Source organism: Vipera ursinii (genome assembly GCF_947247035.1).
Source record: "Vipera ursinii genome assembly, chromosome: 2".
In the NCBI taxonomy this organism is placed as follows: domain Eukaryota; kingdom Metazoa; phylum Chordata; class Lepidosauria; order Squamata; family Viperidae; genus Vipera; species Vipera ursinii.
Window position 1 is genome coordinate 64,518,147 of NC_139513.1, and position 19,898 is coordinate 64,538,044.

The 19,898-nt window shown below is 34.4% G+C and overlaps 2 protein-coding genes across 2 annotated transcripts in view; one reads left to right on the forward strand and one right to left on the reverse strand.

Annotated features, from left to right (window-relative positions):
• Positions 1–19,898, forward strand: part of CENPP (centromere protein P) — a 174,040-nt gene that overhangs the window by 37,745 nt on the left and 116,397 nt on the right. The gene's annotated exons all lie outside the window — the stretch shown is intronic.
• OMD (osteomodulin) lies at positions 3,969–8,296 on the reverse strand. The gene is made up of 3 exons (XM_083353884.1): positions 8,283–8,296; positions 4,829–5,790; positions 3,969–4,308 (listed from the first exon to the last, which is right to left on the reverse strand). The coding sequence occupies exons 2-3, from the start codon at positions 5,781–5,783 to the stop codon at positions 3,983–3,985; spliced, it is 1,281 nt and encodes a 426-aa protein (XP_083210010.1). The 5' UTR covers positions 5,784–5,790; positions 8,283–8,296; the 3' UTR covers positions 3,969–3,982.

Below are 19,898 nucleotides of genomic sequence, written 5' to 3' on the forward strand. Positions count from 1 at the left end.
GTGAGCTGCATTGGTTGCCAGTTGTCTTCCGGGTGAGATTCAAGGTACTGGTAACGGTATTCAAAGCACTCCATGGCATGGGGCCGGAGTACCTCAGGGAACATCTGCTGCCGGCATCAAGCTCCCTGCGCCCTGTGCGTTCCCACAGAGAGGGCCTCCTCAGGGTGCCACCGATCAGAGAATGTCGATTGGTGGCCCCCAGGGGGAGATCCTTCTCTGTGGGCGCTCCGGAGCTGTGGAATCAGCTACCGGTAGAGCTCCGGATGGCGCCCGATCTTCGCTCCTTTCGCCGCGATCTCAAGACATTTTTGTTTGTACAAGCCGGCCTAGCCTGAGGGGGAGTGTTGGGGTTGTTTTATTTTTTGTTTTTTAATTTTTCTGGGGGTTTTTAGCGTTGTATCATATTGTTTTTAACTAGGGCAACTGTTTAATCTGTTTTTAATGTTTGTATTGGTTATTTGATTCTGCCCTGTGAACCGCCCTGAGTCCTCAGGGAGAAGGGCGGTATATAAATGTTATTAAATTAAATTAAATTAAATTAAACAACTTTTTATATTCAGAGCCCCTAACTGTGTCATCCACTTTATCTTGTGTTGTTGTATCAGTGAGGTGGGTGGCATAGAATTTTAATAAATAAAAATAAAAATCTTAGCAGATTGGTTTAATAAACATTTCTAAAATTGATAAATTGGGCTCAGTTGCAAATACAGGTAGTCCTCGACTTACAACAGTTCAATTTAGTGATCATTTGAAGTTACAGCTGCACTGAAAAATGTAACTTATGTCAATTTTTCACATTTATGACCATTGTAGCATCGCTGTGGTCATGTGATTTACATTGGGATGCTTGACAAGTGGTTCATACCAGTATTTATGACGGCTGCAGTGTCCTGGGGTCATGTGATCCTCTTTTGCAACCTTCTTACAAGCCAAGTCAATGGGGAAGCCAGATTCACTTAACAACTATGTTACTAAATAACTGTAGTGGTTCACTTAACAAGTGTGGCAAGAAAAGTTGAAAAGGGGTTAAAACTTACTTAACAAATTTCTCACTTAGCAACACAATTTTGAGCTCAGTTGTGGTCATAACTTGAGGACTATCTATACTTTCAGAAGGTGCTGGGTTTGAATCATACTTACATGAATATTAAGGAAATATTTATTATTTTTTAGGGAATATGCATTTTCTTTGATTTTTCACCATACTGCACATTCAAAGAATAAATGAATAAAAAAATTGTGCACTTGCAAAATATATAAACTTTGTTGGGATTATTTAAACATAACATGTTTATGAAAATACTGCCTTTTTATAAATGGCAAATTTGGTGATATTCCTGCTACATGCAATAAAATTTTGCTGAAAACTAAAATTTTGGTTCAATTGTTCAAATATCCTATGTAAGCACCACACAGGAATCATAATGAGCTGTACATGTAGAGTGATAATAACAGGGTTTTCATTTAGTGGAAATGAATGATCACATGTTCTATTTTCAAATGTTGGGGAATATGTGGAAAATAAAGAAATATTGATCCACATTTGGTTCAGTTGATGACAAATACAATAGATGACATTAAAGATCAAATAATATATTATTCTATTTTCTGGAAATTTTCTAGTTACTTTTGATGAAGATAATACTATGGAATAAGAAAGGGTTTTTTCCCTCCTTTTGGTAACTGCTAGGATAGAAATAACAAAACATTAAAAATCATCTTTATAACCCAAGATGCTACCTAACCAATACTAGCTAATTTAGCCAAGCTCTTAAAACAACACAAGTATGGTTAATATAATCTATTGCTACCATTCTCATTTAACTCAAAATCAATAATTTATGGCACGTGTTATCAATTAAAGGTAGATGATTCAATATTGTATATAATATCTCTATAAGTAAAAGCCAGTTTGGTGTAGTGGTTAATGCATCAAGCTAGAAACACAGAGACCACAAGTTCTAGTCCTGACTTAGGCACAAAGCTAGGAGTAAGACTGGGCCAGTCATTTTTAACCCTTGGAAGGAGGCAAACCATTTTTGAAAAACCTTGCCAAGAAAACTGCAGGAACTTGTTCAGGCAGTCTCCAAGAATCAGACATGTTTCAACAGAAGGGAAAAATAGGAATAAAACTATGTAATCTAATTTTTCTAAAATATCTTTTGCTGTTAGCTCTTACATTGGTCTTCTGAAATGTTCCCAAAAGGATGATATGTTTAGTTTTTAATTCATAGTCGATCAGAAGGTCGGCAGTTTGGCGAGTCGACTCCCAAGTGCTGTGTAACAGAGTGAGCGCCTGTTACTCGTCCCAGCTTCTGCCAACCTAGCAGTTCGAAAGCATGTAAAAATGCAAGTAGAAAAATAGGGACCACTACGGTGGGAAGGTAACAGTGTTCCGTGCACCTTTGGCGTCTAGTCATGCTGGCCACATGACCACAGAGAAGTCCTCGGACAAGCGCTGGCTCTTTGGCTTTGAAACGGAGATGAGCACCGGCCCCTAGAGTCGGAAACGACTAGCATGCATGTGCGGGGGAACCTTTACCTTTACCTTTAAGTATAAAATAAGCTGATTATTTATCCTTGAGGAATGGTAGTGCATTATATGTAATCTTTGAGAATACAGAATATACATTTTAGTCTTTTTATGAATTAATACTGTATTTCAAGTCAAGATCACAATGTTATATTAGCATTTAGAAAAGGAAAATAAAGATTATCAAAGTGAAGTTCCATCTTTTTGGTGCATCAATGTTTATCAATATCCCAATTTATTACAGAAGTAATTTGCTGGCAAAAAACACCTATATTTCAATCATATTATAATTTGTTTGTAACATCTTATACCTTTATAAACACACTATATAGTTAAATATTTATTGTTATCTATCTGATTAAAATCCATATATGAAGGCAAAATAAATGTGAATGTTGATTAAAAATACCACGATAGCCTTGTATTGTCGATGAAGTGAATATAAGCTACGTTTGATTATTTTTCCCCTATGTTGCAATATATGTCTGTGTATTTTTAGTGATAGTTTCATTAATATATATTGCATTCTAGATAATTTATATTCTGTAACAAACATAAGTTACTCATTATATGTACTTGAAATGTACTTTAGCAAATGAACAATTGTTGGTACTCATGATACCAACAATGATTTTATGTAATCTAAAAGGTAAATAATGCCTGTAGGCAAAAATAAAATAAAATAGGATGATGATGATAATGAGCCTAACTCTTGAAATGTTATGCAGCAGGATGAATGTTTTATTATTTCTCATGAGAGATAGCAAAGATAGTAAAGTATCTTTGTAAAGTTAGTAAGTAAAGATAGTATGGAGTAAAATTAGTAAAATTATGTGAAATTTGATTTTGGTCAGTTTTCATTTTATTTTTGAATGTCCTGTCAACTGAAAAGATGGCTTATCTTTTTATTATTCATATTATAATTCAACATCTTTGGATTCAATTTATGGTTTTTAAGTGAACTATTACCTACTAGCCATCTGTTTCACTTGAGTACAGTATTAACTTGAATTTATTCTTCTGAGTCAACGGACAGCTCCCTGAATAATTTCATATTTATGAAGTGAATTTGGCAAAACATGAATTTTTTTCATGAATGTTAAGTTTATACACAGACACACATATCTACATGCATAAACCATAAAATGGTTTAATGCTTGATAACTGAAATACCAAGAGATTTTTAAATCTACTATTGCAATGGTTTTATCTTAAAAATAAGATAAATGTTTCTATGATACTTAAAATGTCTTCATCGTTTGCTATTAATAGTTTGAAGAGCTAAGATTTTCATGGCTGTTGAGATTTTCTATATAAAAATAGTTTCTATATGCTACAAAATATATTGATTGGCTTCAGGTGGTTTGCTGCATTTTCCAGTTTATTCCGTTTTCTTTTATACTTGATATTTGTTTGTTTGTTTAATAGTATTACTACCTCTTAAAATTGTTAATAGAAGTAAGGATCCAGATAGTTGTCATTGTCACTTCCTCTGGATTCGTGATCATGACTGTCATCTTGTTCTTCATGAAAATCTTCTGCTTCTTCAAATTCTTCCTGAGTTAGAAATCTTCGGAACAAAGGGGTTCTCAGTTGTGTTTGCTGATCTTTGCTAATTTTTTGTTCCCCGTAATAAATGCTCCGCACAAGTGGAAAGCAGAAGAATGCATAGGTGCTGATTGGAGCTGTAAGCTTATTTCGGTCCACTCGTATGTAAGTTAAATGTTTGAGGTTCAGCGGATCAATAGTAGGACACATTAAAGTAACGTTCATGACTGTAAAAAGACAAAAACAATGTTTATTAAAGTAAATAGGTTCTTGCAAGATATTCCAAAGTAATGTTTGCCTGTTATGAGAACAAAACCAATAACCAGAAATCTTCTATCACTCTTGATTTACTTAAACTGAAAGTGTTTTTTTTCCAGTCTCCACCACTCTTTTAATCTAGATTCCCCAATCATTGATATGGGACAAAAACTCAGCATCAAATAAAATCTAAACTGAGGGTTTGGGAAATTGTGGCTTTTAGCATAACAAATTCTATGTAAGGATTTGGCATGCTTGTGTATCTTTTAACTAAAAACTAATTGCAACATAGAAAATTAATTGAGTCATAACTCCTACATGTTCTCTTCCCATATCTAATATGCTAGTTAAAATTCCATATAATTTAGTACCACATGCATTTAGTATAAGAACCTTTTAAAAACTCACTAATACACATATTATAGTGTATTAAATATATTTCAAGTAAAGGTAAATGTTAGAAAAACTACATTTATAAAAGAAACTAACCTTCTATTTCATTATCTTCTAGGTATAAATGTTGTAGGGTTCTTGGAATATAGAAAATTTGTTTCAATTTGTTATGCCCAAGATTAAGTTCCAGAAGATTAGAGAACATAAAAGCATTATAAGGAACTTCTTCGAGATTGTTGTGTGACATTCTTAAAGCAGTAAGATTTGGAAGCTTGTGGAAATAATTATCTGGAATGGAAGAAATTGAATTATTTTCAAGTGAAAGATACATTAGTGAAGGTGGTAGATCTAGAAGCACAGACTGTAGCTTGTTGTTACAAAGGTTAATCTGCATTAGGTTTCTCATACTTGAAAAGTCTATTCCTTTGAGCTGGGAATCCTCAAGATAATTATTACAGAGGTCAAGCATTGTTAAATGTATTAAACCTTCCAAGGCTTTGCTGTCTGACTTGGAAATTTGATTGAAACCCAGGATCAACCTTTCTAAGCTTCCAGGTAATGGGAATGGAATTTCTTCTAGCTGATTATATTCTAAATGAAGTTGTATGAGGTTTGCAAGTTTGACGAATACACCATTGTCGATCTTATGAGACTTGATTTTGTTGTGGCTGAGATTAATTTCTTTCAAAGCTGTGGCATTAACAAAGGATTCCAGAGGCACAGCTTCAATCTCATTATGCTGCAGATAAAGTTGCTGGACATGAGCAGGAATCTTTGGTATTGTCAGAAGCTTGCGATGATCACAGTACATGGCTGTTGGGAAAGTAGATGGACAGAAGCATTCTTTTGCACACTCAGCAGGTATGGTGGAGTATGGAATGTTATATTCTACATGAGGAATTTGATGAAAAATAGATGGATATTCATTATCCACTTCATGTTCATATTCATCCTCAAAATCATCACTCTCATATTGACCAAATACTGACATTTCAAAGAGAAGAAAAATAGTTAACAGTTGATTTGGTTTTGCCATATTCATTGTCTGCATGTTTATCCTGCAGAAAGAAGAAAACAAATTAAGTACATTAACATTAAAAAGTTGATAACAAAGGAAATACTGGTATTATATAATTAACAGAACAATGTTGTCTTTGTTTTGTCTAGGAGCTAACACTTCTACATATTTAAGATTTAAAATCATCCTAAGCTTGGAATTAAAATTCTTTTTTCTGTTTGCACTTAGCTTGAATGAGTACAACATTCAGTAGATTTAGCTAAACACTGTAGCATTAAAAAGATTTGTTAGTGCTTAGTGGCATACAAAAGATAAGGCACACGTATTTACCTTATTTTAGGACTCTGTATATACATTTTCCCACTGTATTTTGATCTCTTCCTTCAGTTGAAATTATCCAATATGTTCAACTTAATAGCATAAATTATTATATTTCATATTATAAACATTGGTGTTAGCTTAATAAGACAATGATTACTGTGGTTCCATTGGAATTTCTTTGCCAGTGAAAAATGGCTAACGTTTTAAAGCAGGCATGTCAAACCTGCGACATACCGTGACTTTTCCCCCATTGCTGGCAATGAGGCAGGCGCGGTTTCAGTATGATGCATCCAGCCCGCAGGCCAGCAGTTTGACATGCCTGTTTTAAAGTATAATATGGCAATCCTCTGGCTTCAAAGACAAACGCTGTCATGCAGTTCATTTCTGGACCTGTTGGTGGCTCTGCAGCCCAATCTGAAAGCACAGAGTCTAGCACATCATGTCAGCCTTCCCAGGTAAGCCAGACAGGAAATATGACTACAGGAACTAATTCTACTTTTTTTTATGAAGCTACATGAACAGAATCTTGCAGGTCTAAAACTAGAAACTTTCTGCCGTCACTTTTAACCATTTGATCAATTGGGGTAAGTCCTCCCTAACTCTTAAGCCACTGGGGACTCCTACTTCACTTGTCTGTTGGTTTCCTAGACAGCATCTCTTCCACAAGGTCATCCACACATTCCCTTACAGTAAGTAGTTGCTGCAGTCTGATTTGCTTCCCTTTTATAGAGAGCCACATTGTAGAAAAACACACACATCATGGAGCGGTTTCTTCCCTATCATTAGGGATTTTCAAATAGAGGCTAGGTATAAATGAAGGCGAATCTATGGGTCCCTGGATAATGTTGCAGGATCCAATCTGTGTCAGTCACTGAGACCAGAGGTTTTTGTCTTCTGCGCTTTCATACTGGATCTGGAGCCCATCTTCAGGGAACTTCTCTCTAGCAGAGTGTGTGCTTTGGGCTATTCTGTGTGTGATATTTATATGGTGCCTGGTTGTGTGCGGCTTTTCAGTTGTTGATTGGGGTGTTGATGACTGGCTATTAAGTTATTGGCTGTTGCCTAGTAATGTATTTTTTAGTAAAAAAAATAAATAGTAATTTATTTAAGCATAAGAATGAAAAGACATAGAATTAATTGGGAAACCTAGATAGATATCGTTCCTTAGATTGAGAAGTAAAAGAAATTGTTTTTTCTTTAACTGTCCTTCCTTTTAAAATAAGTTATTATTATCCTATAAAACAAATTGAAAGGAACTTCTGCAGTATAACTACCACTGACAGTAAAATTATTATTACTTGTTATTCTCATAAGCTGAGTAAAAAAAATTAGTTGTTTCCAGTAAATTTGGGGAAAGAATGCATAATGATGGCCAAAACAGTAACCATAGTTAACAGACTAAATATTATACACAAATTGTGTTCTATAAATCAGTAAACGTCAAGTTCAATATTTACAAGTTGAAATTTTGTATAGATAATACTGACCAGTTAACGTCAATATCAAATAGCACAAATTCTTGCTTATATATAAAGTATAAGACTTTGTTGCCTGACAGTGTTAGTGTTAGATGATAATCAACACAGAAAACATGGAAAAATAATCTAACCAGGTAATAATTTATGCCTAATTTAGATAAGTAAATAATTTGTTTTATATTCAAGCAAATGCCCAAATTAAAAAAAAACAAGAGCATAAGTTTCTAAGCAGAACATAAATTACGAACTGATTGAGATAAAGATATATTCACTTATAAACATTCACTTATATTGAATAAATTCTGTTCCATGAAATTGTTGGTAAATAAAGTATACTCTTTCATATTTGTAAATCAGAACAGGCTCTAAACTTTCTGTTATAAAAGTTTATAATATGTATTTCATGTATCCTGAAAGTTAGGAAATATTTTTCCTGGCATTGTTTTCCTTTTCTTCTTGCCTAGATTTTTTGTTCATTGAATTCATTTTAATCACATTATTGAGAAAATTAAATATTTACTTTGATTTTCAAAAAATGAAATGCTTTACCAAAGAACTGGAACATTGATTTAAGAATATGAACCATTAGATCTGAGTATAAACCACTAAATGAAGTCATTGACTCTTAAATAATAGGCTAATAGCTTTCAGTAATTATCTTTATAACTAAAGCAGTATCCTGTATTAGATGAGTGAACTAATTACAAACAACACATGTTCCTCTATACTTCACCTTCTGAAATATATTCCTGTTCTCTCCAAAGTCTGTTCTGGAAGCAGCTGAGCAATAGGCGGGCTTCCTGGAATAATGGCTTAAGAGAACTGGAAAAATAGCGGTGTCATAGTGCTGCAACCAAACACTAGGCAGCAGATTCAGATCTACATTAGTGCTGGCACAGGAGAAGATAGGATTCCGTCTAACTAACTTTTAGGAAATTTGCAGTATTGGGTGTTTTTTTTTACTGTTGTCCAATAATCTGTTTTCTACCAAACCTATGCAAAATAATCTTAAGAAGTCTTTTATCTTAAGAAGTCTCCATACATTGTTCTTAATTCATGCATAAATCAGACAAATTTACAAAGGATTTATGTTTATTATAAGGTACATCCTTTTAAAAGTTATGTTATTAAAAGTAACACTATATAAGAATAGTAGATAAATTGGATTTGAAATGTAGTAATTGAAGGAACATTACCACAGGGTTAATAGAAGTTTTAAAAACAAATAATTTCCTACCTGAAGATAATTTGGTAGTTTTCTGCCAAAGAATATACCAGGGATTCTAGAAGGTGATGCCCTCAAGGTATAAGAGTTATCTTGTAGATATAAGCATTTCATGAAGTATAATTTGCTGCAAAGGGTTCTGGAGAATGAAGTATTCCTTGTTGAACAGAATAGATTATACAAGTAAGGGTGTAATTTTACTCTGGTGAAATTATGTGGCTTAACTCTCCCTCTCTAATTTTTGGTTTGAGGTGTGGTAGGAATTTCCTTCACTTGAGGGGATGGTTGAAGATTATTTTTAGCGTTGACCATCAAACTATGCTTGCTTCCTTGTCAGTACTGGTTCTTATGTTCATTCGATTGTTTACTCAAGGAAAATCCAAGGAAAATGTATTAGTATTCAATCTGACAGTTAGAACAATTAACCAGTGGAACAACCTGCCTCCAAAAGTGGTGAATGCTCCAACACTGGAAGTTTTTAAGAAGAGACTGGTCAGCCACTTGTCTGAAATGGTGTAGGGTTTCCTGCCTGAGCAAGGGGTTGGACTAGATGACCTCCAAGGTCCCTTCCAACTTATTATTATTATTATTATTATTATTATTATTATTATTATTATTATTATTATTATCTTTTGCAAGGGCATTTAATGTTCATATTTTAAAATGGTTAAATATTTAACATTCCAATTGTTGAGTTTTATAGCTCTTACAAACAAGATGATTTTTTTCTGTTTCATATCAGTTGTAACATAACTGAGTCCTGAGTCTGGGAACTTATTTTGTGAAAATACAAGTAACAGCTGACATAATTGAATGTGTTGACAGTATAATTCTGTGTATACTTTTCAGACACTAAGTAAAACTTATTTCATAATAAATAATGTTTAGCCTTGCAGTTCTAATCTTAATTTCAGAGGTGGATGTTAAGTAAATTAATCATGATTAAGTTTCTTTACCACTTATATTTGTCTGTCTGTCCGTCTGTCCTGGATGCATAAGCCGCTTCAGTCAGAACTGGCTTGAGTGGAATATAATTCAGAATAAAACAAAAGCAGAATTAGCCAAGTCATAATAGACTTTGTGGGTGCCAAAAGGGAAGAGGCAATTTGAATGTCCCAGGAGCTGCTATTCCAATGGAGGGGGCAGCAATAGAGAAAGCACCCATCCACAATCTCTGAGCATGAAGCGAGCCTATCCTACTTAAGATAGGCAGACCTTATTGGGAATGTCCAATCCCATAGATATCCAGGTCCCGAACTATGAAGGGTTTGAAAGATGTTAAGCAACACCTTGAATTGATCCCAGAAGCCAATTGGTAGCCATCTTAGCTCCCCAAGCACAAGTGTTATATGGGCACATTGAGGGGCACTATGATTGAGCTATGCATTGTGGATCAGGTTCCAAATGGCCTTCAAGGATAGTTCTATGAAGAATGCATTGCAGTAATGCAACTGAATAACTAAAGCCTCACTAATTGTGGATACAGCCTTCTGTTTGAGGAGATGGCATAACTTGTATAATTTTATTGAAATTGTCATAATATAAAATACAAATGAAATAAACATAATAGGGAAACAACAGAAGGAAAGGAAGGGAAAGAGAAGTATGGGGTCAGGGAAAAAAGAAAACATCTTTTCTCTAATTAAAACAGTTAATATGGCCATCTCAGTTTTTCTACCCATTCTTCCATTTTGGGGTTATTATACCTTACCATTGTGGTGCATGAATAATTTTTGCTGCAATAAGCATATACAGTAACAAAATTCCAGAAGTTTTTTTCAAATTCCTTGTCCATCAGGTACAAAGACTTTTGAATATAATATCGAGATAAAACCAGAACTCTTTTTATTGGGACTGATGGATAGGCAATTAAAAACACTTATGGGAGACTGGTTTTATATATGATAACTGTAGCAAGATTATTATTTGCACAAAGATGGGAGAAATGTTGAAATATCCACAATAGAAGAGTGGATTGTGAAGATGGTAGAATTAGCTGAACAGAGCAATAAGTACCTTTATAAGAGCCTCAAAATCTTCTATGGACTGTTTGCTGAAAATGGGGGGGGGAGTGAAATTGAGAGGAGGGATAATGAGTATTTTTGCGGCCACTGTTAAGAAGGACAGAAATTGCTTCATTAGGAGGAAACCTATTACTTTATATAATAGAACTAGCAAAACTTCTGCTGAAAACAATGTTTTTGAATTTGCCAAGTGTACCCAAAATTTTCTTAACACCAAGTGTGATGCAAACAAAGTATACCTCACTGAGCACTCTGTCTATATTGGAGAGAAACAAACTGAAATAATATATCCAAATACATAGAAAAACTCCCCAATAATTGCCTTCTGGTTTATACTCTGTATTAATTACAGTTCATACTGGAAAATGTTTGTATACCACAGCAGAATCTTGGCTGTTTTAACTTCGAGTGGACAGTCTGATACAGCTAAAATTCATTAATCGGCTAGCCACCTGGGAAAGCGCCTCTGGATGACACTGAGCAGATGGAATGGTGTTGTTGAATAGGAACAAAATCTACATTACTGCGTTATCTTCACATTGGGCCTGTGAAGGCTATATTCCAAAAATTGAGTGAAGAGATTCATGAGGAAAGTTGAAAGCAAAAATTATTAATTTTAAATTCAAATTTAGTTATATTATTTAAAATGATATACCGCAATTATTCTCGCATGTATTTTAAAAATTTTCCTTTATGTCTTATTGCATTATAATTTACCAGCAATTTTCAAAGCAGCTTTGGGGTCCACATATAAAGCTTTGAGGGGCTTCATGTTGTTCTGAATATTAGATTACAAAACTCCATGTAGATAGAGTTTTGTACACTGACCCAAATTGGTCTGCATCCAATTGACTTTGCGCCCTTTTAACTGCTTGAATGTATTCCATATTTGATGCCTCTGAAAAGAAACCAGAAAATTTAAAACTATTAACCACTAAGTCATTTAGCAATAGCAATAGCACTTAGACTTACTGTATATACCGTTTCACAGTGCCTTCCAGCCCTCTCTAAGCAGTTTACAGCATCAGCATATTGCCTCCAACTATCTGGGTCCTTATTTTACCGACCTTGGAAGGATAGAAGGCCGAATCAACCTTGAGTGAGAATCGAACTGCCAAACTGCTGGCAGCTGGCAGTCAACAGTTGTAGCTAGTAGTACTGTATTCCAACCACTGTGCTACCAAGGTTCATTTAATTAGAAATGGGCCCTATGGTTATATTGTCCTACATTTAAAACTTGTTAAATATCCTCTTCTGCAGGTGTAGAAGATGCACTCAAATGATCAGTTCTCAGTGACTTATGGAAATTGCTAGGAGCCAATGCTAGTCATCCTGTTGTACCTATTTTTAAGTCATGCAATGGAGAAACATAGCCTTGGTGGAGCAGTGGGCTAATGCCTCCTTAAGTAACACCAGCTGCCTGCAATTAGTGCAGGTTCGCATCCCACCAGGCTCAAGGTTGATTCAGCCTTCCATCCTTCCGAGGTAGGTAAAATGAGGACCCAGATTGTTGGGGGCAATAAGCTGACTTTGTAATAATGCCGCTTGGGGCCCCCCCGAAAGCCCTAATAAGCAGGCATATACATAGAATGAAGGCTATTGCTAAGCACATTTGATTTGTGCTTAGATTGTAAGCCGCCCTGAGTCTTCGGAGAAGGGCAGGATATAAATGGGATTAAAATAAAAATAAATTAATTAATTAATAGAAACTTGCTGCTTCTACTATTACTTGAAGAATCCTTTCTGAGTTTGTGTCTACCTCTCTTAATATTGGAGCCATCTCCAATTAGATCTTTTAGGTCCATGTTGAAGACTACTAGTATGTCCATCCAGTCCTTCTTCCTATGATTTTTAATTTTTCCTCCTTTCAACTCACCTTTGTACTGCCTATATTTTTATGTCAATTATTTAATGATAATTTAATGATACTATGATTCATTTTATTTTTATTTTCATTTTAATTGAATACATTTCATATGAACATAGTATAACAATAAATAAATATTGTTTGGTCATGGTTGGCTTAGTGGACATGTTTTGACATATAAAGGCCTTAATGGCTTATGGTGCAGAGTCCCTATATATTCTACATGGACCATGATGAAATTCCCATCAGAGGCCTTGTACCAAGGTCATGCCAAGATAGTCCTTCCATTTATGAAATGCCTTACCCAGATTCTCCTTTGATATCTTTTCCATTTTTCACCATTCCTATTTTTGTATTAAGATCCTTTAATCGACTGTGTAACTTCTGTATGTTTTAAGTAATTTAACAGCTTTTAGTACAGTTTAATCTGGTATACTATAAACTTAATGTATGCCACATTTAAAATGTTTGTAATGTTTGTTTAGCTTCAGCACCATGTAACTATTGCTTTTAATTGTTTATTCTGTGTAGAATAATTGAGTATACATTCTATGTAATGACTACTAACAAATGGAATAAATAAAAGACAGCAGCCAAAGGAAAGGAGCTACTCTGTTTATGCCTCCAGTTACCTTCTTTTTTTCATAATTCAATCAGGTCACTGTCACTGCCATAATTATTTCCATAAATGATTAGTTTTCCTCTAGTAGCTTGGTTGTTCAACAATGAGACACTGGTGAAGTGGGCATAGCAGTGCCTGCATTTTCTGCATCACATGAGAAAAGCACATCTTCCTTCCCCTGTCCTGACCACTTTCTACAGAGGGACAATCGAGAGCATCCTGTCATAATGCGTTACTGTCTGGTTTGGAAGCATTACTGCTCCAGACAGGAAGGCGGTGCAGAGAGTGGTAAGGATGGCAGAAAAGATTATTGGCAGTTCCTTTTATCCAGGATATAGCATATAAACGATGCTTGAACAAGGTCCACAGAATTGTCTGGGATGCTACACATCCTCTTTACCACCTGTTTTCCGTGTTACCTTCTGGGAGAAGGCTTTGTGGTATCCGAAGCGATAGAAATATTGCTTCCTGTTAGAAAACAATAGAAAGTCATTTCACCAAATTAAAAATTATGGTTGATCACATAGTCAGCCAGATATTTAAATTGGCTTTGGCATTTCAATCTACCAATTAAGTTCTTCTTTAGGTCCTGCGATAGGCAGATGTTATAGGCAGATATTAATATTATTGTCATAGAATGTAAGTTGTTCCAAGACGCCTTTTGCAATTAGACTGATGTTATGTTTGTCAATACCAATGTTGTTCAAGTGACTGGTGCAGATATTTTGGAATTGTACCAAGACACCTATTATTATTGGTACTAGTTTTGTTTTTCCCCCACAGTCATTATTATTATTTAGACTGGACTTGGCTTTTTTATCTATCTGTTAAGCCCTTCTCCAGGACCTGGGGTAGATAGATGTTATTGTTTGATGGTGTTAAAGCTATTGCTGCAGGATGATGTTCAAGTAGTACTATTTAGTACTACTTCAACTTTTTCAGTTTGCATTTGAAAATCCCACAATATTTTAACCTACTAAACTTTGATGATTCCACTCACAAACACCTGACTTTCAGATGCAAGTGAAATAAAGGTAACTCTTGTCTTTCCTAATTATTTTGTTTACACATAGAAATAGTTATTGGTTGCAGATATAAGCAAATGTTTCAGAACCTGCAAAGAATACACATATAAATATTCCACAAATCAGCTTTCTATTAATTGTTTCTTCTATAACGTGTTTACATTTATATAACATCAGTTGCTTTAGCAATGATTGTATATCAAATAAACTAGTATGTGTGAATGCAAACACTTTTAAATGAGCTTTCTGTAGAATAAAATAAATAAAATAAAGCACAAACATCATATAACTTACTTATCCAAGTGGAAGATTTTAAGAGTAACTTCTGAGGCAGATTGAAAATTATGCCACTGCAAGCAGTCTCCTGTCTGCCATTTGCTTAATTATTTCTTTCCTCTACTCCCATCAAACCAGGAAGCAGTTGGGACATGAGTTATACTGAACGTCTCTAGGCTGGAAAAATGTTTTGGGGAAAATCCAGGCACATGTTGCAAAACAAGGCCCAGTTGCACTGTCTCAAACAATTAGAATTCTGAAAACAACGCCTTCTAAAGAGCTTTTCTTTCATCCCTAAAACATTCAAAATTGATGCTTTGAACTCAAAATATTTCAAAGACAGCCATTTAGTCTCTCCCTGAATATAAGCTGTATAGTCTAGGATCAGTGGTGGGATTCAAATATGTGAACAACCGGTTCTCTCTGTGGATGCCGTTTCCGGAAGTCCATTCTGGGCCTGGGCAACAAAAAATTAGCTACTGGTTCTGCCAAAGTGAACCGCTGAATCCCACCAATGCCTAGGATATAAAAGGCAAACAGCCACAAAAGGAGATATAATGTTAGATTTGGCAATAATTCAGCTCTGAAGGATTTGTTGTTTGTTGATGAATATTTCTGGGATAATTTAGCCATGGGAGGCAAACAAAGAATTTTTGTCTGAATTCTTTTGTTAGGAGTGGGAGATGAATGGGGTTAATATAAACTGGTCCCAAAGCTAACTGCAGAAAAAGCAGGGAAGCATGCTTACCAGATTTAGCTTTGCATTTGTTACAATCTGAGCTAGAGTGGAGTTCTTGGTGTCAGAATTTATAGTAAGGCTGGAAAACAGAAATTGCACCAGAAATTTCTGGCTGTAGTAAGGCTGGAAACTAGAAAAACAAATATGGACTTTTTTTCCTGGTTAGATAAAGAAGCTAATTCTGTTATGACTGTTGGCATTCCTGCATATGGTGGAGAGTAGGAAAATGCAAAATAATAATTTAGCACGCTTAACTGAGTAAAAATGAATTGAAACATCAAGCATTTATATTTTTATAAATTAAAGCTTATCATTAGTTGTTTAGTATTCTTTTTTCTAAACAAAATTTGAAAAGTTTTTTTTTAAATTCACTAACTTTAAATAAATGAATTAAATTCTTTGCTAATTAAGTTCACTCACTTTATTTTATTTATTTATTTATTTTATTACATTTATATACCGCCCTTTCCCGAAGGACTCAGGGCGGTTTACAGGGTGATTAAAAAACAAAGATACAAAAGTTAAAAACAAATTAAAAAATTTAATTTAATTTAACTAATACGTCTTTCATGTTATATTCATGAAGGAAATAATTAAAACTTCTGGATTATCCTATTTGAGAAAAATCGGTTGCATCAGGAACAAATACTTCGTTTTGTATGTGTTCGCAATATTTCACAACTGTGCATTGCTAGCAGTGTTGTTTATGATGATTCACATTCTTCATTAACTATCACCTTTTTTGGAATTTTATTAATGTAATCATCCCTTCTGTCCATTCTGGAAGTTTTTATCAGTTTTATTTTTGAGAGAATTCTAATACTGTTCTTTCCCCCCCCTGAAATTAAGAAAACCAGAAAACCAAAACTTCTCTAGCAGAGTCCTGTTCTTTACAGGAAGAAAAGAAAAGAATAATTTGCTCCCAGTATTCCTCTTGGCCACTGAGGTTTCTGAACATTCTTTAGACATGGGATACACTCACAAATAAAAGTATAATACTTGTTCTTCATAAGGACAGTGAACAAAAAATTGGCTGGGAGTGAAACAAACCAACATTTGTGACCTCATTTTTCATGCTGAACATTTGCAATCCTAAATCAGAAGTTGTCATATTTTACATGTAAGCCCTATACATGCTTTTGAAGTATTCCAAAACTTACATTCAGCATTAATGTGTCAAATAAGGTCTAGGGAATAGTAGCTTGTTTCTTGATGGCTCCTAGCAATTTTATGGTTAATAACTCTTAACTTACATCTGTACTAAAATGTTCTCATTTTATAAACAAGTTACAGCAAGTTTCTTTCCTGGCAGCATATGCTGTTGAGATAGTTTTATGAAATAATGTTAAGATTGTAATGGCCACCTAGTTAATTTAATATCTGAATAAACTTATTAGCAATGTTGGTTAGTAATCTGTTTATTTTTCCCCTTGTATATATTTACTTATTTCTTAAAGTTCCTTTAGCAACTGATTGAATTTATAAAGTAAGTGCTACAAGCTTTTTCCTAGATTGGTTGAGAACTGGAATGTGATACGTGGCATTTGGAGTTGAAGTCAGTTGTTCACTTATTGTAGAACTTTTCCATATGTTTCCTGTTAGTAGCTTTGTTCTCAGACCTCAAGTCTCTCCAGAAACAAATAAAAAACAGATTCAAACTTTACTGAATAGGAGTGAGTGCAAAAAGAGTTCTCTGTCTATTTTCATTCAGTAACTTTAATGTTTTACAATGTGTATGTAAAACAGATAGAAACACTGCAAGTATGAAAATGTGTTCAGTAATTGTTCCTGAAGTTGGCAGTAAGCACACCTATTCTACTGATCTTCTATAAAATATTACTCATTCAATTTAAATTTTGAATGAGAATTATTAATATTTGCATCTTACAAAAGTATGAAAAATCATAAAATAACAAGTTTCATATGCAATCAAACACTCAAATGTGAGTATCATTGAGATCAGTTAAACTTATTTTCTCCTGAAGGAGTACTAGATTACAGCTCTAGGCAGGCTACACTAGCTTGCAATTTTGACTTTGCAGCATCCTGCTGTTACAAGATCATTTGCCACCTCCACTGCCAGCTTCCAACAAGCAGAGTCAATCCCAGGGATTTGCCTGGGGAATCACCTAATAACAGCCACTGGAACTGCTAGAGCTGCTGTTGTAAGTTGGCGCTATCATGTGTTATTGTACTTTACAACTGCATTGCTTACAAACTGAGTTGCCAGTCTGAATTACCTTTATTAAATGAGGACTATCCGCATTTGTTAGCCGATGATTTGATATCACTCTATTAACTTATGACCATCTGAGAGCCATATTTCCTCAGATAACTGAATTTTTGCTTCTTTAAAGAATGGAAATTGCTGTATCAAACTGTATAATAATAATTTCTGTGATCAAGAGGCCTTGCTCATGGTCAATAACAGCTGTGGGATGGCTGCAAGTTTAATTCCTCTTAGAACAACTGCCCGGGTCAAATATTTCAGGTACCTGTGTAGCTACTTCCACCACTGCTGGAACAACCAACTGAGTGAGCTTTCTGTTAGAGCTCAATATTTTTTTTTTAAAAAAATAATTTTATCAAAGATTCTGATATACAAATAAAACTAATATATTCTACACAATATATATATATATATATATATATATATATATATATATATATATATATATATATATATATATATATATATATATATATATATTTATATATAAAATTTAAAAAAGTGTAAAAAAGGGAACAAAACCTCCCCTTTCCTCCCCGGAAGGTATAATCAACTAATTACTTATCACTAAAACTAATCACTTCTTCATCCCATTCTTTACAATCAAATCTTTAAGGTTTCATCTTAATTGACCAAATTTCATTTAGGGTTATTAGAAATGTATTATACAAATTACAATAATAAATACATTTTAAATTCTTACTTTATATATCTATGTCTCATTTTCTATTTAAACAATTTCTCCTATCATTTTCAAATAAAGTTTTGAAGTTATCGTCATCCAGTCCTGATTTTAAAAACGCATTAAATCTCACCAGAGAAAGCAAAGTCTTGAAAACATCATCATAAAGTCCTAATCAGCATAAACCCACCAAATGTTACCAAAACCAGCAACCTCTATATTAACCTTAATCAAATAAACCAATTTATTATTTCTCCCCCCCAATGTTTAGTTTCCCCAAATGAAATCCAAACATCTGCTTTCTTATACTTAATTTATCTCTTCTCTCAGAATTATTGGCATCTTCATCCAGTCTCTTTTGTGATTCCAGTATAAAAAAGTTATTCATATCGCTCTTCATATTCTCATTGTAACATCCCTTACAATTTTTGATAATTCAATCAGAATAGAGCTGGAAGGGACTTTGGAGGTCTTCTAGTCCAGCCCCCTGCTCAAGCAGGACAACCTATACCATCTCAGACAAGTGACTGTCCAGCCTCTTTTTAAAAAATTCCAGTGATGGAGCACCCACCATTTCTGGAGGCAAGCTGTTCCACTGGTTAATTGTCCTCACTGTCAGGAATTTTCTCCTTAATTCCAGGTTGCTTCTCTGTTTGATCAGTTTTCAGTCACTGTTTCTTGTCCTGCCCTCTAGTTCTTTGGTAAATAACGTGACCCCCTCTTCTTTGTGGCAGCCCCTCAAATACTGAAATACTGCTATCAAGTTTCCCCTATTTCTTCTTTTCTTTAGACTAGCCAAAACCAAGTCCTGCAGCCAATCTTCGTATATTTAAGTGATTGTCCACTAGGATTCTGAGGTCCATCTCACACTTACTGTTTTTAAGCCAGGTTTTGCCTAATTTGTACTTGAACCTTTGGTTTTTCTTACCTAAGTGTAAAACCTTGTTTTTCTCCACATTAAAATTCATTTTGTTGAATAGGGCCTATTGTTAAAGTCTGTCAAGATCATTTTGGATCCTGGGTTGTTGGCTATTCCTGCCAGCTTCGTGTCAGCTGCAAATTTGATGAGTTTCCCTTCTATTCTCTCATTTAAGTCATTTATGAAGATATTGAAGAGTACTGAGCCTAAGACAGAACCTTGTGGTACCCAACTGCTTACTTCCCTTTATGTAAATGTAGCACCATTAAGGACAACTTGCTGAATATGGTTCATCAGCCAGTTACAAATCCATCTGGTGGTGATGTCCTTTTTGTAAATCCATTGTAAAAAAGATATCCATATCTCTATTCTGATTTATTATTTGTAAGATATTTGTAATTATCAAATCATCCAGTTTCATTTGTAAATCCATTATTTCTATCTCTTTTTTATAAGCTTTCATTTTTAAATCCACATTCAAGTCAGCTTCAGTTTTATTCAGTGGAATTGCTTCTCATCAGTATCATCTTCCAATTCTATAATGTTGGATGACTCTCTACTTACATCTTTAGCCCAGTTTTTTTCTTGAAAGTAACCATCTTTTATTTCCTTCTAGTGCCATCTAATGTCCAGCGTTCAAAGTCATCTCACTATTGTATATTGTGGTACCTCGGTGCTCATCATTAATAGCTTCGAGCAGGTGCGATGAGTACCAAAACCAATGAGTACCAAATAAATTT